The 26,810-nt window shown below is 45.3% G+C and overlaps 1 protein-coding gene across 1 annotated transcript in view; it reads right to left on the minus strand.

The window, feature by feature from the left end:
* The window catches only part of COL4A5 (collagen type IV alpha 5 chain), a 145,537-nt gene that overhangs the window by 37,079 nt on the left and 81,648 nt on the right, over window positions 1–26,810 (minus strand). The window contains exons 20-33 of the mRNA XM_075940947.1: window positions 26,170–26,343; window positions 21,187–21,270; window positions 20,379–20,471; window positions 18,966–19,036; window positions 18,551–18,742; window positions 17,859–18,027; window positions 16,083–16,175; window positions 15,893–15,997; window positions 15,192–15,289; window positions 13,588–13,738; window positions 11,189–11,302; window positions 6,389–6,556; window positions 1,330–1,419; window positions 342–491 (exon numbers count right to left, since the gene is read on the minus strand). Coding sequence (XP_075797062.1) covers window positions 342–491; window positions 1,330–1,419; window positions 6,389–6,556; window positions 11,189–11,302; window positions 13,588–13,738; window positions 15,192–15,289; window positions 15,893–15,997; window positions 16,083–16,175; window positions 17,859–18,027; window positions 18,551–18,742; window positions 18,966–19,036; window positions 20,379–20,471; window positions 21,187–21,270; window positions 26,170–26,343 — 1,752 coding nt within the window. The remainder of the gene's footprint in view (window positions 1–341; window positions 492–1,329; window positions 1,420–6,388; window positions 6,557–11,188; window positions 11,303–13,587; window positions 13,739–15,191; window positions 15,290–15,892; window positions 15,998–16,082; window positions 16,176–17,858; window positions 18,028–18,550; window positions 18,743–18,965; window positions 19,037–20,378; window positions 20,472–21,186; window positions 21,271–26,169; window positions 26,344–26,810) is intronic.

A 26,810-nucleotide genomic window follows, 5' to 3' on the forward strand; every position in this document is an offset into this window, starting at 1 on the left:
CCTCGTATCTGAATAAAATGCCAACTAAGGATTCTCTCACATCGGGTGCCAATTTCCATAGACGCTAATCTGAACGGCACTATCATAGAATACAAGTCAATGTTTATGGAAGACCCTTGATGGACATCTACAGAATGTAAACATCACAGTGTTGGCAGAGGTAAAACAAACTGTGTCATATAGATTGTGTGTCACTTTAAGCCTTCTCTTCAAGAGAAGAGTGACTCCTGACTCCATCTAGTTTATGTTTTCCTTGCAGCAAAGGACAAACTGATCATAACTGAATCCATCTCGGTTCACCATTACCTGTAGGAAACAAACCCACGTATGGAATTCCTCACCTGGAATGCCCGGCTCGCCCTTCTCTCCTTTGGATCCCAGCTGGCTCATATCAACTTGTCCTGGGAGACCTGGCAGGCCTTGTTCACCTTTTGTGCCTTTCTGCCCTGCTAATCCAGAAGGTCCTGGCTGACCTGGTAATCCATCACTGCCTGCAGCATGTACAGACAACAAAAGGGAAGTGTAATCTATGGAGTGGGATAACATCAGTGTTTCTATCACTCTCGGCTACACTAGGCCACCAGGATCTGTTCACAAGTAGTGAAATTCACCTAGTAGATGATGAGCTCCTTCAAGGCTGTTCACACAACCCAAAGCCACACTGAGTGAGGGGCCACAGATGGACATGAGTGCCTACATGCAAAAAAGGCCTATATGCTGTGAATAGGCCAGCACGGAAGGAACAGGTAGCTGGTAACAAAGCAAAGATGCAGAAGCCCCAAAACACTGCATACCTGACATTAATAAATAAAATGAATAATCCCACTGTTACATAACACTTTTGAAATCAATAGATTTAAAAGCAGGAACAATATCTGAAAGTCTTCTGGCTGCCTGGTGCAGAAGGAGATTGGTGGATTTTACCTGCCAAACTCAAAACATTCACCATCATGTAGCCAGATTATTTGGGTTTTAAATGGAGAGAGTAAGTTTCATCCATGCGGCATAAAGCCAGCTCTGGAAGGCCTATCAATGCAAAACCATCAATCCATCTTTTACAATGTCTGAAGCATGCTTTACAAAAGAGATTCATCATTGTTTAAATCTCTTTAATGACTTCAATCCAAGGAGTCTCAGAATGTCCCTTCCAATGTGTCACATGGATAGCTGACTACAGATTTAAATGTCAACCTCAGAAAGATAACTCCACCCAACTTTAGTGATGAAATTGTGGAGACTTGTGCTATGTAACCTCCCCACCAAAACCCAAGACTCCATCAGAAACAGCTCCTCAAATTACTGAAGAATAAGCAGTCCAACAAATGTTACCTTTAGATCCCGGAAGGCCATTTCTGCCAGGAATTCCAGGAGGGCCTTGTGGACCTGGAGCTCCCATTACACCCATCTCACCTTTGACACCTAGATGCATTGAATCACCAATGTCATTCTGGACAAAAACTCCAAAGCAATCAGTAGTTATTTTTCACTTATCTGCATTCCTACGGTATCAACCTGTACATCAAAACCCTCCAGTTTTATACCTAAAGCAGAAAGGGCCAGATCCAGTGAGAGGCTGAACCCAAATAATGATTGTTACAGTGCTTCACCCTTCTGAGGATCAGGCCCATCTAGAAAGATAACTTTCTAGAATAGAGGTGGGCAATCATTTTTAATGGGGGGCCACTCCAAGATTTTGGTAAGGCTGTTAAGAGGCAGGTAATTCGCTAATGATGTAGTTAATAGAAATTTTATTGACTACATGATTCGTCAATTAGGGAAGACGTGCTCAGTCTCAGCTTGCAGAGAGTCAGAGAACTACCCCCGCTGCAGCTCTGCAGTTTATATGTAGTAAGAGCCAGACTGTCTGCCCACCCAGCTTTTAGCATGTTTAAACAGCAGGGGCAGGTCCTGGACTGGGTGCAAGCTGGGCCCAAGACTGGTTGCCTGCCTGGCCGAAGCAGCCCCTGTTTACAGTGGCCTGGGCTGGCTGTGGGCAGAGGCTGCTCCAGCAGCAGCCCCTGTCTGCGGGTGGGGGGAGGTCCCAACTTCTTCATGGCAGCAGCCCTTGTCCATGGGGGTGTGTGTGGACGGGGCCCCCCCACAGACAGGGTCTGCTTTGAGGCAGCCTCGCCTCCCTGTGCTGCTGCTTCTGATAGATAAGGGTTGGGATTCAGGGTCGGGGGCGGGGGGAGGCTTGGGTGCAAGAGAGGATTCTGGCCTGGGGGCAGGTGTTGGAGGGGGTGCAGGGTCTGGGAGGGAGTTGCGACCTGGAGGAGATGGAGAGACGATGTACAGAGGGTTTGGGTGACCTGGAGCAGGCAGTTGGGGGAAGAAAGGGGTTGGGGTGCCAGAGGCAGGCTCTGGCTGGGAGGTGCTTACCTACACAGCTCCCAGCCAGCAGCCCTGCAGGAACCTGAGGCAGACTCCCTGCCTGTCTGCTGCAGTTCCAGAATGATTGGCTGGCTGCTCCATGTGGCTCTGCTCCCCACTCCTATCCCAGTGTTCAGAGCAGAGAGCAGCAAGCCTTTAAAGTGGCTGTAGCTGCTCTGTGCTAAGGGTCCCAGCAAGAGAGCTGGGGGCCGGATATGGCAGCTTGGCAGGTCCACCCCTGTCCTAGAATAATTATATTTGAATGTGATAGGGGCTTTTTCATGATTAATTCTTGCAGTGAGTGTTGTGTGTTTGTTTCTTATAAACCATATAAATACAATCCCTGTATGAAATGTTTCTTCAAGTAGAGTTATTTATTTTACATTTCAACTGTTGTCTAATGAAAGTAAAAAAGAGGTAATTATCAATACGAAGGCACAACTGGGGAGAAACAGTCTATCTTTTGGAATACAATGGCTTTCAACATTTAGAGTCAGTTCCTTTTGCAGTAAAACAGAAATGCTGAAAAATCATAGAGAAGCCGTCAAGTTCAACTCACTAGATTGAGGCAGGACCATGAACACTTAAACCATCCCTACTTGGGCCTAGTCCAAACTGTTTGTAAAAACTTCTTGTGATAGGTATTCTATAACCTCCTTTGGAAGCCTGTTCCAGAACTTAGCTACACTACTATAGTTAGAACATTTTCCCTCATAAGTAACCCAAATCTTCCTTGCTGCATATTAAGCCCTCTACTTGTCCTATCTGCAGCGGACATGGAGAATAATAGATCACTAACCTCTTTATAAAAGTCCTTACCATATACTACAGTTGAAGCCTCACCAGTACCAAGAGCAAAACAATTACCTCCCATGTCTTACATATGACATGTGTTAATACAGCCCAAAATGGCTTTCACCTTTTTTTCAACTGCATTACATTCTTGACTTATATTGAATTTGTGACCCATTATAACCCCCAGGTCCTTCTAAATAGTACTATTGCCTAATCAGTTATTCCATATTTTGTATTTGTGTGTTTGATTTTTCCTTCCTAAGTGTAGTACAGGCAGTCCCCGGGTTACGTACAAGATAGGGACTGTAGGTTTGTTCTTAAGTTGAATCTGTATGTAAGTCGGAACTGGCGTCCAGATTCAGACACTGCTGAAACTGACCACCAGTTCTGACTTACATACAGAATCAACTTAAGAACCCCAGGCGTCCCCAAGTCAGCTGCTGCTGAAACTGATCAGCAGCTGATTCCAGGAAGCCCGGGGCAGAGCAACTCTGCCTGGGGCTTCCTGTAGTCAGCGCTGGTCAGTTTCAGCAGAAGCTGACTTGGGGACGCCTGGGGCAGAGCAGCTGGGGTGCTACTGGACCAACCCAGCAGCACCCCATCTGCTCTGCCCCAGACGTCCTGATTCAGCCGCTGCTGAAACTGACCAGCAGCGGCTGAATCAGGACCTGGGGCAGAGCAGCTGGGGTGCTGCCGGGTTGGTCCAGTAGTGCCCACGGGCGCTGCAGGACCAATCGGCAGCGCCCCAGCTGCTCTGCCCCAGAGTCCAAAACAAAAGCCTGGTCTGCTGGGGGGGGAGCACACTAGCTGCGCCCCCCCCCCCAGCAGACCAGGGACACGGGGAGCAGAGCCGCAGCGGCAGCGGGGTGCCGCGCCTCTGAGGCTTTGCTCTGGCAAAGCCTCTGAGGCGCGGGACCCCCCGCGGCTGCGGCTTCAGTCAGGGTGCCTGTGGTCTGCTGGGGACCGTCCCCAGCAGACCACAGGCACCGGGTCTCATGCGGCAGCAGCGGGGGTTCCCGCGCTTCTGAGGCTTTGCTCTGGCAAAGCCTCAGAAGCGCAGGAACCCGCCCGCTGCTGCCGCTTGGGTCCCAGTGCCTGTGGTCTGCTGGGGACGGTCCCCAGCAGACCACAGGCACCGGCACCGAAGTGGCAGCAGCAGCGGTTCCGCGCTTCCGAGGCTTTGCTCTGGCAAAGCCTCAGAAGCGCGGGAACCCGCCCGGTGCCCCTGGTCTGCTGGAGACGGTCTCCAGCAGACCAGGGGCACCAGAGCAGCTTACGAACGGGGCTTTCTCGCCCCGACTTCCGGGGCGAGAAAGCTCCGTTCGTAAGTGCGGATCCGACGTAAGTCGGATCCGCGTAAGTCGGGGACTGCCTGTACTTCACACTTTACTGAATTTCATCTGGTTGATTTCAGACCAATTCTCCACTGTCAGAATTTCATTTTGACCATATTTTGCTAGTTTGCTTACGTCAAAAGCCTTAAAAAATAAAGATATAATTTCCTGCTTCCTCCACATCCACTAGGCAAGTAACCCTGTCAGAAGGGGAAATTAGGCTGGTTTGGCATGATTCGTTCTTGGCAAATCCACATAAGCTATTACTAGTAGGGTTATGATTTTCTCATAGAAGTTTTAAAAAACGGTCATAGCAGACACACAGGAGAGCCCCCATGTGACATGGAAAGAGGGGGAAACGGGGGCATATGGGCAGGTGAGGCAAGGGTGGGAGAATAAACACGCATTATATTCACTGTGCAGCTCAGCAGCAGCGCTCCCAGCTTCAGCATGGACCCTTCGCCCACATAGTCACAGCACCAGTTAGATTTGGCGAATCTGCCTCTCTCCAGACAGAGCTGTGGGGTGGACATGCCAAACCTTACTGGTGCTTTGATCCTGTGGACCAGCCATAATGCCTGGAGCTGGATGCAGGTCCAGCCCAACCAGCTGCGAGGGTCATTGATTTTACCCTCATTCCTGATTATCATGAACATGGCGATCCCAATGCCAAAACTGTAGGCTTACTTATTACCCTTTTATCCTCTAGGTCAGAGGTGGGCAATAATTTTCATGAGGGGCCACTTCATGAATTTTGGTATGTGGTCACGGGCCAACTCTGGGGCCCCTGTGGAAGGGGCGTGGCCTCAGGAGGCAGGGGTGGGGCTAGGCCTATCTTCCCTGCAGTGTTGCCTGGCTGGGATGCTTTGAATTGAAAAAACAGCAAAGGACTCATAGCTTCCAGCCCTGCTGCCACTGTGTTGCCTGGCAGCTGCCTTGGGTTGCTGTAGCTATTTAAAAGACTTGCGGGCTTTGGCTCCTGCTGGGGTAGCTCTGCCAACCAGGAGCTACAAAGCACTTTAAATAGGGTCCTGCTGCCCGAGCCACCTCTTGGAAATTCTGCGGCACTTACAGCAGGTCATTAATAGTAAGCAGCCAGCTGCAGTCCGTGGGCTGGGTCAAATTGTTACGTGGCCCATGGGCAGTATCTTGCCCAGCCCTACTCAAGGTGCTTATAAATTGATTGTTTAATAATTTGTTCCAGGTCTTGAAGTTGGGCTGACTGGTCTATAATTCCCCAAGTTCAATTTGTTTTCCCTTTTTAAAGCAACTACTACATTCACTCTTTTCCAGTACTCTAGGGCTGCCCCCATCCTCCATAAGTCCATGATTCCAAGACTGTTTCAGCTAGTGACTTAATTATTGTAGGACAAATTTTATCAGGCCCTGCCAACTTGAGTACGTCTAATTTACCTAAATAACTTTAATCCCTTTAATAATCCTGGATACCAAGTTACCTACCTGCCAAGCTTTGCACTCAAAGCAAATTTAAACATCTCTATACCATGACACTGTAAAGAAAAGTGGTACAAGTTACCAGTAGTTTTATGGGATTTGCAAAAAGTGCTCAGCATTGGCTCACCTGCTGTTCTTGAAGTGAACAGGAGTTTTAGCACAAACTTTAACAGGAGCAGAGGCAGGCCTGAGCACTACTGAAAATGCCACCTATATTCCTTAGTCTGTAACACACAATGACTACACAGAGCCCTGCACTGCGATGGGACCTCCTCACCAAAAGAGCCATATACCCAATCTTCTCCCAGAATTCCTAGGGGGCTCTGAAATGTGCATCCAATATGAGAGACTGAGGTCTGACCTTAATTCAGGTTTATTCATGGGATCCGACAGCAGTCAGCAAGGTACAGAAAGCAAACCCAAGTTCAATTTACCTGGAAATCCTGATATTCCATCTCGTCCTGGTGGTCCTGGTGAACCCGGAGGCCCAGTGAGACCGGGTGTTCCTGGAAATCCTGGGCTACCTCTGTCACCAGGGGGACCAGGGATGTCAAACCCAGGCGGGCCAGGATCTCCTTTCTCACCAGGAACTCCTTGTAATCCTAGACATTATTAAAACATCCTCCTTTAGCAAGAAGTCAGGCATGGTTAAGGTTTGTGTGTATGTGCTTGGGGAATAGCTGCTCTTCAGTGGCAGCACACTGCCATAATACGTTGGTGGAATCTCGGAAATAGGCAAATGTTATGACATCCAATGCCCTGATCCTGCAATGGGATCCAGTCAGGCAGACTTAATTCATTTCAGTGAGGCTTTGTGCAGCCTCAGAGGTTGCATATATGTATGAGCTTGCAGGATTGGGGTCCACGTTCCCTGATAAAAACTAGTGTATTGAAGTCTATGTTTTTCATGAGGTAAGCCAAAATATTTGTCAGTAGCCCAGGACATAAAACCCTTGGTGACCCAGTATTTCTTTCTTTTTTTGTTTTGTTTTGTATTTATTCAATGGCATGACTAAGGGAGGAGTTAAAGTCTATATTTAAATCCTGCAAATCCACGGATATCCACTTTATATCCAAAGGTATCCACATCCGCAGCTCATTTTTGTAGATAAAGATGCAGATTCAAGTTTTGTATCCGTGTGGGGCTCTAGCTATATTTGACTCACCAGTTAACGGGGCAGAATTTGAAATTTCCCATAACCCAATCAATCAAATGTGCAAATGCTACAGAAAATAATGAAGTGCTCTTTTTAACATCAGGCTGATTATTTTAACAAAGTCTTGTTTGTATTTCATGATTTAGCCTAATAATTGCTATTGATAGCATCAATGCGAAACCCTAGCTTTAGATTAATTGAATCCCAGTTGAATTTCATCAGAAAGGCTCTCACTGTTAGGATACAGGATAACCTCAAATGGGCATGTTTAAAGAACAGCCAAGTTCTGTTTCATTAAATTTCTCTAAATAAAAACATGCTTCAATGTGAACTGCTTAAAAATCAAAAGCAATGCTGCTTAATATTAGCAAGACTGTGCCAAAGGCATCAGTCATATTAGGGAGGCACAGCTCCACTACCTTCAATGGGATTGCAACGGTTTAGTTAATAATCTCAATTTAAGACAAAAAAGGCTTTGGTGAAGAAATCACAGTACCTGGTGGACCTGAGGTTCAAAAGCCAGCGAGTTAGCATTCATCAGGAAGTTGAGACACAGGGGAAAGTAATGAGTTGCAAGAGAGCCATTAGGTTAGGAAACAAAAGTAAGCACAAAGATTAGAACAAAAATCTATACTAAAGTTACTAAGCATAGATTTAACTACAAAGGATACAATTGCATTACAGCTACAAGAAACTGTAAGTAAACTTCTTTACAGGCATTTCTCAATAGCAGCCACCATTATATACAGAGACAAGCTACTGACTGAAAGTTGAATACTACTGTGCGATCTTTAAAAAAAACCCACAAAAACATGAACAAAGTTGGACTGTGCTCTTGTCTCCTAACATAGCAAGCTTTTGGAAATGGTCCAAGCTCTCCTCTCAAGCCATCTTTTTACACAGCATGCACCAATATAGCCATTAGATGGTGCCCTGCTCATCTGACTGATACCTGGGTGTCACCTACTGGACAGCTGATATGTTGCTGTTCAGCACCATTTGTCTGAAGATCCCTCCAAAAGGGATTCGTCAAAGATGCTTCCACTTTATAAAGAAAAAGTGAACCTCTTTTTGAGACTGCTTAGTTGCCTATTGCAGTTGGAGACTGTTACTACCCATATAAAGCTCCTGTAATCTTAGCAATGTATGGTGATATAAAAGCTGTTTTTCTGTTGTATATTATAGTGTATGAATGAAATAATATTTTCCCTGGGGTCTCAAGTTTGTTTGAAGACAATACAATGAACTTCTTAGGAGTTCCTTCTGCAATCTCTCTTACTAGCACAGGACAGCTCCGCTCTGCCACTGTAAGATTCAAGAGTGATCGAGTGCACTGTTTCTCAACCAGTGGTACGAGTTGAGAAGTCTGGGGAGGACACCAACACAAATGAAATTGAGAGAAAACTGAATTTGTGTTTTAGATTTTATAGCACTTTATTATTATTTTTGTACTTTTTACACTGATAAATTTCATCGCCCGCCTGGCTATGATTAAGTTGTTTAAACAAATGTGTTGCAAAGGTAGAAAAAAATTGTGTCTGAAAACTGTACATGGGGGGGGTAATTTTTTTTTTGAAAAGGGGGTACTTTATAAAAAAAAAGTTGAGAAACGCTGATCTAGCAACTCTACAGACTAGAGGTAAATCTAAAACTCACCAAGACAAATGTGCCTATCTGCTTGCACTGATCAATTACCCTATGCTACCTACTATAATAAATATAATAAACTGTATAAATATATATCTATAATAAATGATAGTGTTGCAAGTGGAACTGTTCCCCTCATAGGGGAAAAACAAAACCCCAGAACATATGGCCCGTGATCCAGTGTCTATGGGTATTCCATCAGCAAACAAAGTAAACTATGAAAATAAACAGGTAAGAGCACAAATCCTTTCAATATTTCTTGATAGGGGAACACGAGGTAAAAATAAGCATGTCTTTGAATCTGTGATAACAGTCTCATTTCCCCCCTCTGCTTCTCAAATGTATTCAACTGTATGAGAGTTGTAGTAAAATACGCTATGAAATAAATACTGCAGGAGGTAGTTTTGTAGAAACAAAATATATAGACACTGCAAGCTGTCTGAATAAATGGTGGTGCAGAGAACAAAACAGAACAAACAAATACTTAAGATTTTTCCAATTGACCTGAAAAACAGAATCCCAAGAGAGTTAATCTAGTATAACAAAAAGAATCTATTCTGACTCAGTGGGAGAAAAGAATGAGTGATGGGGAAGGCAACATACACTGTGCATAGCTCAGTAGTAGCACCTATAGGATTAAAGTATGTGGTTTACTTAAAGCCTCAGTCATGCACTACATTTCAATATCATGCTGTTAGTAGCCACAATGATTACTGTAACATTGATCTACAAAGAAAAATTAGCCATATCTATCCATTGAGACAGGTGTAATTGTTTTCCAAAGGAAAGGAAATACTTTAGGATCTAATCAGTTACCACATTGAGTCAAATTATGGAAACACGTATAATGGACACACACAGACATGCATTTCACACTCTTAAAAAGCAGTGTGGCTCTGTGTGTCTATTCTGGCCACGATCAGCCTCTAACAAATCCCCTACTACAACCAGGCATAATCTGTACCATGGGGACATGTAGAGAGGTCACTGATTGGTCAGAAAGCCAACACATGGGTCATTCAAATTACCTCCATCCCCAACTTAAGACACTAAAACCAGGTTGCAGGTGGACGGCCTGCGGATCAGCTTCCCTGCATGAGCAAAGTGCTTAAGCATGTGCCAGATATTAAGCATACAAACAATCTCCTTAAAATGAGTGCAACTATTGACATTCTTAAAGCTAGGCATAGGCTCTGCCTCATGCGCCTCTGCTGGTCACATGTTTTCTGGCATGCAAATTTTGGCTGTTCTCTTAGGATGGCAACTGCTAAAACAAATAAGATGTGTGGGATGGGGGGGGGGGGTCATGCACTAGAAGTATCAACAGGTGTGTTCAGCAAGGGCCAGGCACATGTTCAACACATTTCAGCATTAACATAAAGTTGTTCTCTAGTTTATACAGCACATTCTCACTATGGTTATTGCTGTGCAGTTGCAGTCACAGGGTTAGGGAAGTAGAAATCACATTCAGTTAAAGTAATTTAGAAAACCTCTCAAAAAAACTGAACAGAATCTAAACCCTCCCTCCCCCATATCCTTTTATAAAAAAAAAAAAGTAATTTAATACAAGATTACCAAAACTCCTTTACTAGAGATGTGCTACCTATTAGTACTATGGGAGGACTCCTAGTTTGGTAATTTAACCCGGACCCAACGAGGAGTCCCAGAACTTCCCAACTTTGCTGAATGAAGAGCATGATGGAAATGGCCATATTAGAAGTCACAAACTATCATAAGCTGAATTAAAATTAACAGAGTTTGTTTCCAGTTGTGAATAGGGATGTAAAATCACATTTAATCAGTTAACTGCTTAAATACAGCACAGCGGGTCTGGCCAGCCTAGAGGGCCCCCGCAGCACAGTGGCCTGCTCTGGCCAGGCCAGGCTCTCATCAGGTGTGCGGGTTTCTCTGGTTGGGGGAGGTGTCTCACACTATGGGTAGGCAGGGAGGTTGCTCCAGCCCACCTGGGCCGCTGGTTAACTGGTAGCCATCAGCCAGTAAGGATGGATCTACTCCCCAGGAGCTTTGGGAGATACTGCCTCTCTATGGGGCACACTGTTTCCTAGAGCTCCTGCTGGGGCAATATGACTCTATATCACCCCCAAGGCAGACCTGGGCGCCCTTTACTCATATGATAAAACTATGACAATATGCTACCCTGATAAATGTGATGGTCAAGTTCTGCCTAGATGCCCATCACTGTGTGACCCCCATTACCTTTTGGGGGTTTATTGGAGACAGACTATAAATGTAGAACTTGACCAACCCTATGAAAAGGGTTGTCTCAACTGAGAGTCATGAAGTCTCTAGCCCTTCCTGCCTATTTGTTGTTTATGAGCACTTCTGTACATACCCTGAGCTGACGTGCCTGACTTCCTGACAGATAACATGTCAGCAATAACCGCAAAGTCACTAGAACTCAACTCTTACCTGGTGGGCCCACGGGTCCTGGAGAGCCAGGCTGTCCAGGGGGACCTTGACCACCAATTCCTGGGAGCCCTGGGGATCCTACTACCCCAGGTGGGCCAGTTGGTCCAGGGTCACCTTAAAGAAAATTCTAAATTTAGTTCAACAGTCAGAAATCTCAGGGGTTTTACATTCATATTCAGAAATCATCTGTGAAACATCTACACATTGTTCATCAGAATTGGGTCCCTGCACACATGCAAGAAGGAATTAGATGTGCAAATACCCACTTGTCCAGTAATCTCAGAGGCCACTTTTGAAAGATGGTCCTCAGACTTGTGCTTATGCCATAGCCCGCTAGTATAACAAACTGTTCACAAATACCATTGCTATACACTAAACCAAAGATATATTGCAACACAGTGCAGACAATTGCTAATACCAGAAGTTCATAAATAAATAAAGAGGATTAAGTGAAAATAAAGTTAATCAAATTGGTAAATGTAACATAAATATGGCCTCACTGGGTCACATCAATAGTCCAGCTAGAAACCGGTTTTAACAGTATTATGTGCCAGATGCTTCAGAGGAAATGAACAAAATATAGCATTTTCAGTGATCCATCTCCTGCCATCTAGTTTTAGATTCTGGCAGATGAAGGTTTAGGGACCCCCAGATCATGAAATTGAATCTGGATCATCTTGGCTAATAGCAATCGATGAAGCTATCCTCCATGAACTTACGTATTTTTTTACCCTGTTTCACTTTTGATCTTTACAACATCCCATGGCAAAAAGTTCCACAGGTTGACTTTGCACTGAGAAGTACTTCCTGATCTTTGTTCTCAACCTGCTGTGTATTCATTTTGTCAGACGACACCTTATTTTTGTGCTACGTGATGGGAAAAATCATCGCTTCCTCATTCTACAGACTTCTATCATATCTACTCTTAGATAGAAATGGAGATGTACCTATCTCATAGAACTGGAAGGGACCTTGAGAGGTCATTGAGTCCAGTCCCCTGCACTCACAGCAGGACAAAGTACCATCCCTGACAGATTTGCACCAGATCCCTAAATCGCCCCCTTAAGGATTGAACTCAAAACCCTGGGTTTAGCAGACCAATGCTCAAACCACTGAGCAATCCCTCCCCCACATAGCTCCTTTCTATGCTCAAGGGTGCTAGTCTTTTTAATCTCTCCTTGCTCAGAAGCTGTTCCACATCCCTAACCACTGCCCTTCTTTGTACCTTTTCTAATTTCAAAATCTTTTTTTTTTTTTAGATGGTGACCAACATTGCTCTTCCCTCGAGTGCCCAATCCCCACTCGGTCAATGCTAGCCCCTCTGCTTCTGGCAGAGCAGAGCCTAAAAGCTGGTGGCAGCTGAAGGGCCAGCATTGACCTCTTCTGGTCCAGCAGATTCCCTGGTTTGGGACTGGATAGGTCCTCAGGATGCCAGTCTAAGGAGATACAATCTGTACTGAAATTAGGCTTACCAGCCTGTAATTGCCAGGATTGTCTCTGGAGACTTTTTAAACTATAGGCATTACATCAGGTATCCTCCAGTCATCTAGTATACAAGCTGATTTAAGCAATAGATTACATATCTCAGTTAGTAGTTCTGGCAATTTTCTTCAGAACTCTTGGGAGAATTCTATGAGGTCCAGGTGACTTCTTTGTTCCAAAACCTCCTCTACAGACACCTCAATCGGAAGTGTTCACCAGATCTGTCACCTAAAAAGAATTGCTCGGCTGTGGGGATCTCCTCCATATCCTCTGCTGTGTGGACTCATACAAATAATTCATTTTGTTTCACATTTATTTTGAGTGCTCCTTCAGCACCTTGATTATTCAGTGTCCCTGCTGATTGCCGGCTGGCTTCCTGCTTCTAATTACATTTTTTGTCTTCATAACAAATTGCTCTTCAAATTCTTTCTTGGCCTCCCTCACTATACTTTTACAGGTGATTTCCAGAATCCTTGCTGGGATATGACTTCCAATTTTTAAAGGCTGTCTTTTTGCCACTAATTACTTCCTTTACTTTGCTGTTTAGTCATGTGCCATTTTCTAATCCTCCTTTTTTTTAAATATAAAGTTGGGATATACATTCATTCTGAGATACTACTGTGACATTTTGAAATAGTTCCACATTGTTTGCAGGCTGATTTCAAGTCATGACTGTTTCTTTTAATTTCCATTTAACCAGCTTCCTCATTTCTGAAATGAGGAAGCCCCAATGACTTCAGCCTAAGGGCTAGAGTTTCAAAGGTATTTAGGTGCCTCACTCCCATAACAGTGGAATTAAGACTCCTAAATCCCTTTAAAAGTCTGGCCCTAAATAACTGTCAGACAATGTTAGGATGATTTTCAGTGCTTAGGAGTCATACAGAGTTCAACAGAAGACAAGGAAAGGTTCTCTGTACCTTTTGGCCCAGGAGTTCCATCGAAACCTGGCCGCCCCGGAATACCAGGGTTTCCTGGGAAGCCAGGATCACCTTTCAGTCCCTGAGTTCCTTTTAAACCTGGTGGCCCTGGTGGCCCAGGTGGTCCTGGGACACCAAATCCAGGGTCCCCCTATGACGCAAGGGAAAAAAGAAATGGTTTTTGCTGTTTAGCTCTTCCTGGTAACTTTTACAGTAGCAAAGGGGGAAAAAAACATTCCTCCCTCCCCTCCAAAAAGCCATAAGGTTAAAAAACACTCCTGAAGGATCTACAGTCACACAGCTCAGACAAATCATTCTGAGGAAAGATTAAGCAATATAAATCACCTTAGACAGAAAAGGGTGATTTCTGATATTACAGCAAAACCCATGTCACCCATCTAGTAACAGAACATACTCCTGGAGGATGCACGCCAATCCTCCAACAACATACAGCCACTACCAGCCTCTGAAAGAGTGTGGGGAATATGAAGAGAAGGATCCTCTCTCATGAATGGTGTGAAGGCTAGGTATGTGAATGACTAGTCGCTCCCCTCATTGGTGCCTGTATCAGAAAGAAGCAGCAAGGCGGGGGAAGGAAGAAGACAGGGTACTTCAAAGCAGCCAGACCCCAGGCTCCATGTGGAGCTTGATGCTGGGCTCCTCACAGTGCTCAAAGCAGCAGCACTGCATGGAGCCCAGGGTCGGTCAGTGGAGGAGTCCCCAGCTGACCCCGGGCTTCACGCAGTGCTTTCGTCTTTGAAGCTACACTTCAAAGGCGGAGGCACCCTATCGACTAATCAAATAGTTGATGCAAAATGCATTGACTATTTGATTAGTGAATTACTCGAAATGTAACATCCCTAGTGGAGGCAAGCTCTTAGAGGCTACAGGAATGGAACTAGTATTGCAGCTACAAAGTGTCCAGAGAGGGAATGGGTAAAATGGGGGCATCCCTGGGAAATGGTGTCCTGAATCATAACCAGAGTTCTTTTCTTAAGGTCAAGAGAACCATCTTGTTCAAGCTCATGGTGGGGAATGTGGCCATTCTGACTGCAGTCTCGTGAAATAAATCTATTCCACTTTGTTGGCCTCTAGCAGCTGGAGTATTTGGTTGGAGAACATCATTTGCTGTGCCCATGAAGGACCATTAGCTAGTGTCTTCGCTCAAATTCAGAAGAGCCTTAAGGGATTAAGTGAAAATATCTTCCCACTTTCCAACTGCATCCATTTCTGAGGTAGGGACAAATGCTTGTGTGTAAGAAAGGGGCACATGTTTTCAGCTAAGTTGACCATTCATCCCCACCTGTCACCATTTTCAGAGTCTGCCTTACGACATGCAATCCTGGTCCTGAGCATCAGGAGATTCTTGCACTATAGGTGTTAGAGCACACTGTCAAGGCAGTGCGGCTAGATAAGCAGCACTGAGGATAGCGGCTACTGAGTAGGAAAAAATAAATGACTCGATAGGTCCTTTGACTTGAGAGAGGTGAGTCCTGGTTACAGGTGCAGACTCCTCCTAGCCTATGAAGAGACTTTACAATGGCTCAGGTGAAACTGCAATCTTAAACCTCAGCCCATTAACAGGGAGAATAATATTTTCAGACCTTTGGTCCTGGGAAACCAGGTTGTCCTGGTGCCCCTTCTAGTCCTGGTCGTCCAGGGGATCCTGGTGCTCCCGGGGGGCCAGCCGTTCCTGGGAAACCTACAACACAAGGAGGAGGTTAGGATAACAATTGAAGCAAGACAATACGGAAGTATCAGGGAGATTTGGCAATTGCTGTGGAAATGTTACTTTCAAAGAAGCCCCTTACGCCTGGTTGGCTCAGAATGCACTATTGCACCAAAGCACCCCAGTTCATAGACAGCTACATGCACACTGCACTATATATTCTCATGAAGGAAGTTTCTCCTTTTAGGTGTTCTCATCACAGGTGCAAATTATTTACATCAGAAACATGGAATGAGGCAGCTGAGTGTGGAAATTGTGTTATTTATGCTGTACGCTACTTGAACTGTGTTCTGCTTTGATGTCTAAAATCTCTCCCATTTGTTTTTAACCGCAAGGATGGGTTGAAAAGCTTAAGCATCCACACAAGAGCAGGAGAACAGACAAAGGGCCACTGCTAAACTGAGGTTTTCTAATGCTTTTGACAGCAGCATGCAACTTACACCAGCATTTTAAAAAACTTTTGAGATTTCAGAATGTAAGTACCTGAGCAAGCTAAGAAAAAGATTAAACCTGAAAAATTATACTGCCCAAAGCCAGTATAGTTCACTTCTCCAAAAGGAGTGGTAGCAAGTATACCTTTTGGGCCTGATGGGCCTGGAAGTCCAATTCCAGGTATACCTGGATCTCCCTTAGGGCCGGGCATGCCCGACAAGCCAGGCTGACCAGGTAGACCAGGATCACCTGAAGAAGAAAATCATCTTAATGAGCAAAGGCAAGTCAGAGTGAAAACTCAGAGGGTTACATGAAAGTCTAGTTATGCTCTTACCTGGAAGGCCTACTTCACCATTTCTTCCTGGAGGACCAGGGGGACCTGGAACTCCTGGTTCTTTAATAGTTTCACCAGGTTCACCTTTCGGACCTAAGAGCAGATGGGATACAGACTCATCATTCTACAACCTGCAGATTCCACACATTAGGAGAGAGATCCTTAGCCATCTAAACAGAGGGGGTTGTGTTACTCTAGTTTTACGCTATTGCAATAGCACTGCAATGAGTGAATAAGGCCCAGGGTCTAACACTAGGGATGTTAACATATAGTTGTTTAAATGATTAACCAATAAGCCTATGCTTATCGGTTCATCCAAACAATTACATGCACAACCCCCTGATGCTGCCTCCCACAGAGGTAGCATCGCAGGTGGGGGAGGCCAGGAGGGATGCCAGTGCAGCCTCTGTCTATGGGGAGCTCGAGTCCCCATATGGATAGGGGCTGCTGCCACGGAGCAGCCTCTGTCCACGGTGGGCCTGGGCTTGCCACAGACAGAGGCTGCTCCATGGGATGCTGGCACAGTGTCTGTCTGTGTGGAGCTCAGGTTCCCCATAGCAGGGGCTGCTGTCACCCCATGCTGTTGCCTCTGTATCAGAGGCAGCAGCGCGGAGTGGCAAGGGGCTCCCCAATGGTAGAGATGGGAGCACCCCGGCCCCACCTCCAAGGACTATAAAATAATCGTGTAACTGCTAAGATTTGGTGTGGTTACATGATTATTAAATTAAACGATATCTAACAGCCCTATTTGACGCACATGGATAATTGTAAAATAGCTGATCTGCTTTACTGCTTGGCTACGTCTACACTGGCCCCTTTTCCGGAAGGGGCATGTAAATTTCACCAGTCGTAGTAGGGAAATGCGCGGGGGATTTAAATATCCCCCGCGGCATTTAAATAAAAATGTCCGCCGCTTTTTTCCGGCTTTTAAAAAAGCCGGAAAAGAGCGTCTACACTGGCCCCGATCCTCCGGAAAAAGCGCCCTTTGAAGTAGGAATAAGAGCCTCCGGAAAAGGGCGCTTTTTCCGGAGGATCGGGGCCAGTGTAGACGCTCTTTTCCGGCTTTTTTAAAAGCCGGAAAAAAGCGGCGGACATTTTTATTTAAATGCCGCGGGGGATATTTAAATCCCCCGCGCATTTCCCTACTACGACTGGTGAAATTTACATGCCCCTTCCGGAAAAGGGGCCAGTGTAGACGTAGCCCTTGTGTTTAACCTTTTGTATAAGGCCAGAGAGAGTGGGCTTATACCACCACTCTCTGACCTTACATCAAAAGTTAAACACAATGAGCAAAAACACATTATTCTGAAGACTTTTTTCTTCCAGATCTCACTTTGAGCCTCACTGAACCCCATTTCACAGGCTCAGAAGCACTGCTTGCCAGATATGCATTATAAATTGCTCTTCAAATAAGTCATGAAATCTGACATTTCTATGCACCCTGCTGGCGATCATCATCTTAATAAAAAGTTACATCATTTACCACAGCATGGGCTTTAGCAGGGTGCATTTAGACTGCAGAGGTATTTCTAGTTTCACAGCAAGCTGGTTTACAATCTTTGGCATTGGACTTCAGTACTGTTGAAGAAAGGGCAATCTGTGACAACCTCGTGGCTACTAGCAGGGAAGCTCACAAATGCCAGAATTAATTACTCTTTCGGGTACAATTTTAAAAGCCTTCTGTGCTTTGTCCCTGTTGAATGATCTGGACGCTGTGCTGAGCCAAATGGGTACAGCTTGCTTTTACTGCTCGATATCATATGAAAATATACTCACCTGGAACACCCGGTGGCCCTGGTCGACCTGATACGCCTTGAATGCCTTTTTCACCTGGAGGGCCTTGTGGGCCAAAACCAGGAGGTCCCATAGGTCCTCTGTCTCCAGGAAGACCTGGCACTCCTGGATTACCTGGAAGTCCCATTCCTCCTTTGAAAGCAACACCACCCTGAAGAGGAGGATGGGGGAGAAGAACGGTCATTGGCCTTTGAACAGACTGAAGAGTTTGTTTCAGCTAGCTTTAAAACTAATCAGAATTTCTATGTTAATTATTATTCCTTCCAACCCCAAGCTAGCAGCAGTCTGTTTTACCATCCTGCTATAGACCAGGTTAGACCGTTGGTCCTTGTATCTTGCTACCCCAGCTGAAGGTTATGGAAGCACCATGAGGAGAGGACAGTGAGCGTTGGCACAGCACACTGTTCAAAAGCAGTCCCTCCATTTATTTAGAAAGGCAGACAGACAGATTAGCAATAGAGCCCCATTCAGCCACCTTCATGCAGCACACAGGAGAGCTTGAAGGGGTAAGGGGGAAAACAGAATAACCGTCAGGGCTGAGAGACTATTAGACAGACTATTTCATTAAGACTCACTTATGCTTAGGGGGAAAGTGGATTTCCACATCCCTTTCTCTGTACTTTTCTGAATGGCTTCACAACACTCCTAAAAACCCCACAGAAAATCCAACTTACAGGTTCCCCCTTGAGTCCCGGGAGACCTGGCAGTCCAGTTTGTCCAGGAGAGCCATCTAGGCCAGGAAGACCCGGAGGACCTGGGAAACCAGTGTCCCCTTTTTCCCCTTTCAATCCTGGGAAAGCCTGGCTGTCCCCGGGGTCTCCTTTAGGACCAGGACGACCAGGGGCACCTGGAGATCCTGGAAATCCCTAAGGAAAGAAAAATAAGCCTTGTAGGTTTTTCCTTTCTGAATGCCACAAATTTATGATAATTGGTTCATGGTAACTAGAGACGGAGGAGTAGTGTTAATAGGAATTTTTCTCTACACAAATGAAAGGACATGTAGTTATTAGTAAACTAATATTACATTTAAGATAAATTAGACTCAATTCTGCCCCCCCCCCCCCCCAATAAAACATTAATAAGACTTACAGCTGGCCCTACAGGCCCAGTTAAGCCAGCAAGCCCTTTTTCACCTTTCAGTCCTGGGAAACCAGGAGATCCTGATTAAATAAAAGAATGCAAGATTTAGGCAGAGGGAATATCTGGCACTTACTTTGAGACAGCAGCAGAAATGTCTTCAAGCAGGCAAGATTTAGGCAGAGGTAAAATTTTCAAAGATTCCAATGTGACCCAGGCTCCTAAATCCAATTTTCAAAATACTCAGCTCTTAAGGGAGTACATCTCACTGAAAGTCAATGGGACCCAGACTCTAAAGTGCTAATGTCACCTGGGCACTTTTGAAAACTTTACTCAAATCATTAAATTATGTTGAAGGCACCAGTTTTATTAAATGCTCATGAGATTGTCAATTACTCTGAAACTGAGGATGGCTTTACAACACATCAGTCTAAACTAGTAGATAAAATCATAGATACTACTCACTGAAAATTGCTATATAGATTACCTGTCCTAGTAAAACCTGCTGGGCCAAATTAATCTCTAGCATATGTAATTACAGCTCCACTGATGTCATTGAAATTCCAAATACCCACTCACATCCAGACCAAATTCAGTCCACAGTTTGGACAGCTTGATCTTAAGTGAGTAAAATTTGTACACGCAGTCCAGGGTTACGTACAAGATAGGGACTGTAGGTTTGTTCTTAAGTTGAATTTGTATGTAAGTCGGAACTGGTACATATTGTAGGGGAAACTCTAGCCAAACATTTCTCCAGAGCTCAGTTTTATTCTCTCACACCTCACTTCTCTCAGTCCTTTATTCTCAAGCTGAGGTGTCTGCTGAGAAAAGCTGCTCTGCATCTCCCTGGTCTGCTGGGGGCGGGGCACTAGCTTCGCGTCTCCCTGGTCTGCTGGGGGGAAGCAGCTAGTGCAGGGTTGCCTCACCCCGTTTGTAAGTAGGGATCCGATGTAAGTCGGATCCATGTAACCCGGGGACTGCCTGTAACTAGAAGTTTATGTCAATGATGTTAAAGGAGAGCACCCCTATAGTAATCTCTGCACTGGTTCTTTGTGTCTTCTGAAGCAGGAAGGAGTTGAAATTCATTTCCTTTTCAGGTAATCAATTAGCAGATAATACTCTTTTAAGTAAGCACAGTGCTTGCAAGCTTGTCTTTGACTAGCAGAAAATATCAAGCAGGAGCATTTGTAATATTTAAAAACATTTGATTCTTAAGGGCCAGATTTTCAAAAACTGTTTTTCACGCACCCACCTTTTGCACTTTGATCTCATGTCTGCCCTGGCATCCTGTCACTTGGGCAAAAAAGCTTAATGCAGATCAGAGTTCGATTTTGTGTCTGAGTCTGCACACAAACATACATATACCTGTGGACCATTACATAAAAAGCAAAATGCAGCTGGCTGTTTTTTTGTTTTTTTTTTTACCTGGGATACCTGGAGGTCCGGGTGGCCCCCTGTCACCAGGAGGCCCAGAAATGCTGCTTCCTATACAATTAAGGCATGTGTCTCCCTTATCACCTAGAAAGGGTCAGATATAAAAGCAAAGATGAGCAGTTAATTCTGGAAAATAGAAAGCATCCTGAATAAAAGTGCTATCATACTATTCACCATTTATTATATAATTGCATTTGATAATTATAATTTTACATAATTATAGGATATCTTAATAAATTAAAGAAGACTTCTCATAGATTTCATCTTTATCTTCCTTGATTTTTATGAATCAAAGTAGTATTTAGATTTACTTTCATCTGCAAAAGAGTGCATGGTTTGAGCTATCGGATTGAATTTGTTTAGCAAAAATGCAAACCAACACAAGCCCCCATCCTGAAAAAACAACAGCCTCCCCCGCTCCAATCCAAATGTGGAACTTTTTCCAGGTAGTAGCTCTTTTAGGAGGCAAATCTTTCAATACTAGGAGCTGGGATTTCAGAGAAATATTTAATGCTAGTGTCAAGAGTTATAATCATGAAGACTCCCGTAAGGAAAAAAAACAACCAATATGTATAAAGCATAGCTGACATGAAAACATTCTAATCACACACTCTTAAAAAAAAGCCTACAAGATTTTTTTTAGAGGTTTAACAGTTTTACAGATATATACCAGGTTCTTCTATGATGCTGATCACTGAATTATCTGATCATTTCCTATGCATTAATGATTGTATCCTCTTTGATGTGGGAGATGCTTTAAATGGCAAGGAAGAGACAAAGCATAATTATGACACTGCACCTTTCTGGCCTCGCTCCCCCATAAAACCTTGGTCTCCTGGACGTCCTGGAAGACCGGGGGGCCCTCGCTCACATAATCTGTCACCTAAAGGTGAAAGAGTTAAGAGAGACAGAGGAGAGAGAGAGAGAGAGAGAGAGAGAGAGAGTTAGCTCTACTATCAGTTCAATGGAGGCAAGGGACACTAAACAGAGATTAGAGAAAATCATTGTTTTATCCCAGTCATGATTGTTAACATGGGGCTGAGGTTTCTAGCTTGCATGTCATAACCAGGGCTCGCCGAACCGCGGCAAGCCCTGCTCGCCAGCCGTGCTGTCCAGCAATCTGCGCATGAGCAGATCATTCTGCGCATGCACAGATTGCCCGAACCCTGCTCTTCCGGGTTACAATCTACTCGCCACGGGTGAGTAGATTGTATTATTTGTCGAGCCCTGGTCATAACAGTACAAGTCATAAAATGCAAGAAAATAAAACCGTTACATCCACATCCTAATAATATCCCCCTTTCATTTCTCACAGCCCGCAATCCTCTACTCCTATCCTGAGCAACCAATATGCAGCCTTAACTCTGTTCAGAAACATGCCCATACATGCAGCAGCACCTATGGGGAGGAGCTTTGGTGTAGAGACGTGAGACTCATCCCTATCTCTTCCCTTCACATCCATGCTAAATCCTCCCTCCCAATTCCTTCTCAAATTGGCACTCAACCCCTCATTCCCCCTCCAATCCTGCTTACTCTGCCTGACTACTCACATCCAGGGTTCACACTAAGATTTTCTATCCTTGGGCGGGTTGAATTTTTTATTGAATGGGTTGAAATTTCCTTTGTGTAATACCAATGTTGACGTAGTGTGTGGATGTGCACCCACCACTACAAACAAAAACCATAGATATAAATATATATTTTAAATAGTCCATAGGTGTGGAAGAAAAATATATTAAAACAAGGGATAATTAACAAGGAACAATGCTTATGATTATTTAATATGAAGTCAAATAAAAATAAAATTAACACTATATTTGGTTGAAGAAGTGGGTTGTGCCCATGAAAGCTCATGATACTATTTCTATATTTTTGTTAGTCTAAGGTACTACAGGACTACTCTCATTTTTTAGTTACAGACTAATACGGCTATCCCTCTGAGACCTTGGAGTACATGTAGCATCATCCTTTCTAACAGACAGATGTATGTTACAAAGATCTTGCAAATAAGGTTTCATCCTACAAAACAGCTAGCACCACACCTAGTACTTGCTGCATCTGATTCATAACAGCCAGAACTCTACCAGATAGCAAAGATCTGGCCTTAATGCAATACAGTTTACCATATATTAATTAGTAACACAGGATTTAAAAAATATCATTAAGATCAGAGTTTTAGATCTCTGCAACACTCAAAAAAATTCTGTTAAAAGAATCTTTTTCTTTCTTACCTTATGCTATTAACACAGGGGTGGGCAATAATTTTTTATGGGGGACCACTCCAAGAATTTGGTAAGTGGTCAAGGGCCACACTCTTCCATGATATTAATGGAGGAGATGTGGGGGTCTGGGATGGAGGTTGGGTGCAGAAAGGAGCTTGGGGTAAGGGATTGGGGTGTGGGACCTGGGAGGGAGTTTGGGTGAAGTAGGGAATTGTGATCTGGGGCAACTGACTGGGGTGAGGAGGGAGTACAGAGCCTGGGAGGAGGGGTGCAAGAGAGGGTGCAGGGATTTGGGCTGCGACCAGGTATAGCAGATTGGGGTGCAGGCTCTGAGAGGGGGTTATGACTTGTGGAGAGGTGTAGGAAGGAATGCAGTGTCTGGGAAGGGCTGGAACAGGGGTGAAGGTTTGGGTTACATGGGGTAGGAGGAGGGGCAGAGAGCTGGGGGAAGGAGGGAGGCACTGGGGTACCAGAGGGTATGTCTACACTACCCCGCTAGTTCGAACTAGCGGGGGTAATGTAGTCATCCGCAGTTGCAAATGAAGCCCGGGATTTGAATTTCCCGGGCTTCATTTGCATGAAGTCGGCCGGCGCCATTTTTAAATGCCGGCTAGTTCGGATCCCGTGCCGCGCGGCTACACGCGGCACGGACTAGCTAGTTCGGATTAGAAGCCTAATTAGAAGCCTATTCCGAACTAGCTAGTCCGTGCCGCGTGTAGCCGCGCGGCACGGGGTCCGAACTAGCCGGCATTTAAAAATGGCGCCGGCCGGCTTCATGCAAATGAAGCCCGGGAAATTCAAATCCCGGGCTTCATTTGCAACTGCGGATGACTACATTACCCCCGCTAGTTCGAACTAGCAGGGTAGTGTAGACATACCCAGAGATAGGCTCTGGTTGAGAGACCTTATCTGGCTCCAAGTCAGAAGCCCGGCAGGTTGCTTAGCCAGGGTCCCTGTCTTTGAGCCCCTGTACATGCCCAGGGGAGCTGCAGGAGCCATGTTTATTGCTCTCAACTGAATTCTAGGAGCCCGAGGGAGGAGAGAGATGGGGCACTTCACATGCTGCCTGGCCTGCAAACAGGCAGCTCCTATTGCTCAAAACTAGACAATGGGAGTTACTGTGGACAGGCGCAGCATGAGAAGCCTGTCTCCCCTTCCTCCAGGCACTCAGCATTCACAAACACACACGTAGCCCTGCACCTGGTTTTCCGGAGTGCTGAGTGATGTGCAGGGCAGGCAGGAAGCTGACTGAAGCTCTCGTGGTCAGATCTGGCCCACAGATCTTTTGCCCAGCCCAGGAGTAAACGCTGAAGCCAGCTTCTCCATTTATAACAGGCAGCAGCAGCTGCTGCTTCTGCTCCTCCAAGAGAGTGAGTGCCCTGCCTCCTCTTTTCCAGCCAATCAGCTGAGCTCTCTGCCTGCACAAGGAGCTCTGAACCACTCTGTGGGGCTCAGAAAAGAGCAGTGCTCCCACACAGACACACAGCTTACAGGGACCTTGCTCATATCCCTCATCTGAGCCCAGGCCACCAGATCCTGCCTTCAGACTCTGTTACTTGGCTCTTCTCCTTGTCCTGGGGCTGGCAGGCCAGATGGGAAAGTTAGCATACCAAGTAGCATATGGATGTGAGACATTCCATGCAGATATTCTAAATATGAGGAATAGTAATGTATTTAATTAAAACATCTCCAAAGTAGTCTAAACTTATAATGTTGTGTAGGGCAGATGTGTAGGGGAAGAGAGAGAGCAGAGCTGGGAGTTTGTGGGGGATTCTGACTATTTAGTTAGAGGATCCAAAGTAATACGAAGAAGATGGAGCGACATTTAATAAAGAGAGCACTTCTGTTGTGAACTATTTTAATGAAATAAAACCGAAATTGTAATTGACCTCTAACGGTTTATTAGGCCAAATGTGGAGATAAAATTCAACCAATAAAGCACGGCAGAGAGGGATTTAATCCTTACAGGCAGTCCCCGGGTTACATACAAGATAGGGACTGTAGGTTTGTTCTTAAGTTGAATTTGTATGTAAGTCGGAACTGGTACATATTGTAGGGGAAACTCTAGCCAAACATTTCTCCAGAGCTCAATTTTATTCTCCCACACCTCACTTCCCTCAGTCCTTTATTCTCAAGCTGAGGTGTCTGCTGAGAAAAGCCGCTCCGCGTCTCCCTAGTCTGCTGGGGGGGAGGGGAGGGCACTAGCTTCGCGTCTCCCTGGTCTGCTGGGGGGGAAGTAGCTAGTGCGGGGTTGCCTCACCCCGTTTGTAAGTAGGGATCTGATGTAAGTCGGATCCATGTAACCCAGGGACTGCCTGTATTTAACTGCAAATCCCAACACTTCCTTAACCTTTTATTATTTAGAACAAGCAGCATTTGTTAGCATGAGATGGAAGCCGCATTATTCTGCACCTCTGGGGCTAGATCCTTGGCCCTACTCTATTAATATCATGCCACTGGAGTGGTGCAAACTGACCTAAAAGCTGCCCAAAAGTTACTGAGATTCTCCCAGTATGGGGGAATCCTGGTTTGTAATGAAGCCTGTATAGCCAACTTTACACAAAGCAGCATGCCAGGGCTGATTAGAGCCAGGAAAAGGCGTGGAAAAGCTGCACCAAACACAACCGCTTATTCCTACTGTGACTGATCCAGACTAGCTGGCTGAAGCAGTCTGGTGGAAGGTAAGTATACTGGCCGCTGGATGAATGATTTTCTGTCCCGAGTGATCAGGTCAGGGGTTTCTCCAGGGAAATCAGGAATGTATTAGAAACAATTAAGTCAGGCAAACACCATAAGCTGAATAAGAACTTGCTGGAAGCAGTTAAGAGAGACAGGCTAATTAGAACACCTTCAGCCTATTAAGAACTTGCCAGGAGTAGTTTACAAGAGTCCCTTTCTGGAAGGGTGGTTGGTGAGGTGCTGGGAGTAAAGTGGTGTGCTGTGGAAGAGCTGGGAGGATAAAAACCAGGAGTAAGGTGCTAGGAGGGGCCATTTAGATTAGTGGCCACGGGCAGGGCTACAGCTTTCATAGTGAAGGGAAAACTACCTGTTGCTGCTGCCATTAGGGTCCCTGGACTGGAACTCAGAGTAGAGGGTGGGCCTGGTTCCCACACAGAGACATTCCCTGAGAGGGAAGACTAAGACTAAGGAGGGTTCTCATGCCAAACCCTTGGTCTGCGCTAGGATATAGGTGGTTCAGTCGGCTGAGCCCTTTGACTCTAAAACGGGCGGGTCACAGTGAGCCTCTGAGGCTTGCCCTAACTGCCTAGAAGTACAGGGCCCCTGAGGCAAAACTGAAGCTTTGTCACACTAACTAGGAAGGGGACCCTTCCACACAACATGAAGTTAGGACTGTCCGGTTGGTGCTCTAACTTGCACCAGGAGCTGGGAAGGAAGGTGAAGTCCCCTTTTCCTCTCCATTACATTAGCTGGAGCTGAACTATGTCCCTAGAGCAGGGAACAAAATAAACCTACATCGTAGACATTTAGTCTCTTTTCCTTGTTGTCAAGTAACTTCCTATCTTTCAAGTGTTTGAAGGCTGTACGTCAATATCACTTACTAGGAGGGATAGTTGGTCCAGGAGGTCCAGGGGCACCTGGCCGTCCAGGCAGCCCTGGTTGTCCATCAAGTCCAGGCTGTCCAGGTATGGAAACTCCAGGCAGACCTTGATCTCCCTTCTGTCCTCGCTCCCCACGCATACCAGGTGGACCAGGGGGACCTATTCCTGAAACCCCTAAAATGGAAAACAATTAATTCCTCAGTATCCCTGGTTTAAAGCATGGACTTTTGTAAAGGTGACAATGAAAGCAGCCTAGTTGCTACTACCATAGGCAACATCCTCTCTTTAAATCTTTATATATGTGGCCATGGTATAGGAGTTATATTATGGGGTAAGTGTTTTCAATAGGCTGCCATAAAGGGCCAAGTTACAGGCAACTGTGGTTTGCCTATGCCCTATGCAACCAGGTAATTGCTCCCCTAGATGTACCCAGGCAACTGTGGTTAGCCTATGCCCTATGTAATTGCACACCTAGATGTGCACAGATGTGGAATCTGGGGCAAGCAAATGTTACATATGCAGAGACTTTTGGTTGAAAACTTGACCCCCAAGACTTAGCTCTATAGTTCTGCCTTCACTGGTCATTCAGGCCTTCTGTCAACCAGGATTCCAATTGTGATGGTGATTATTGCTACACTGCC

Source organism: Pelodiscus sinensis, chromosome 13, assembly GCF_049634645.1.
Source record: "Pelodiscus sinensis isolate JC-2024 chromosome 13, ASM4963464v1, whole genome shotgun sequence".
NCBI lineage: Eukaryota > Metazoa > Chordata > Testudines > Trionychidae > Pelodiscus > Pelodiscus sinensis.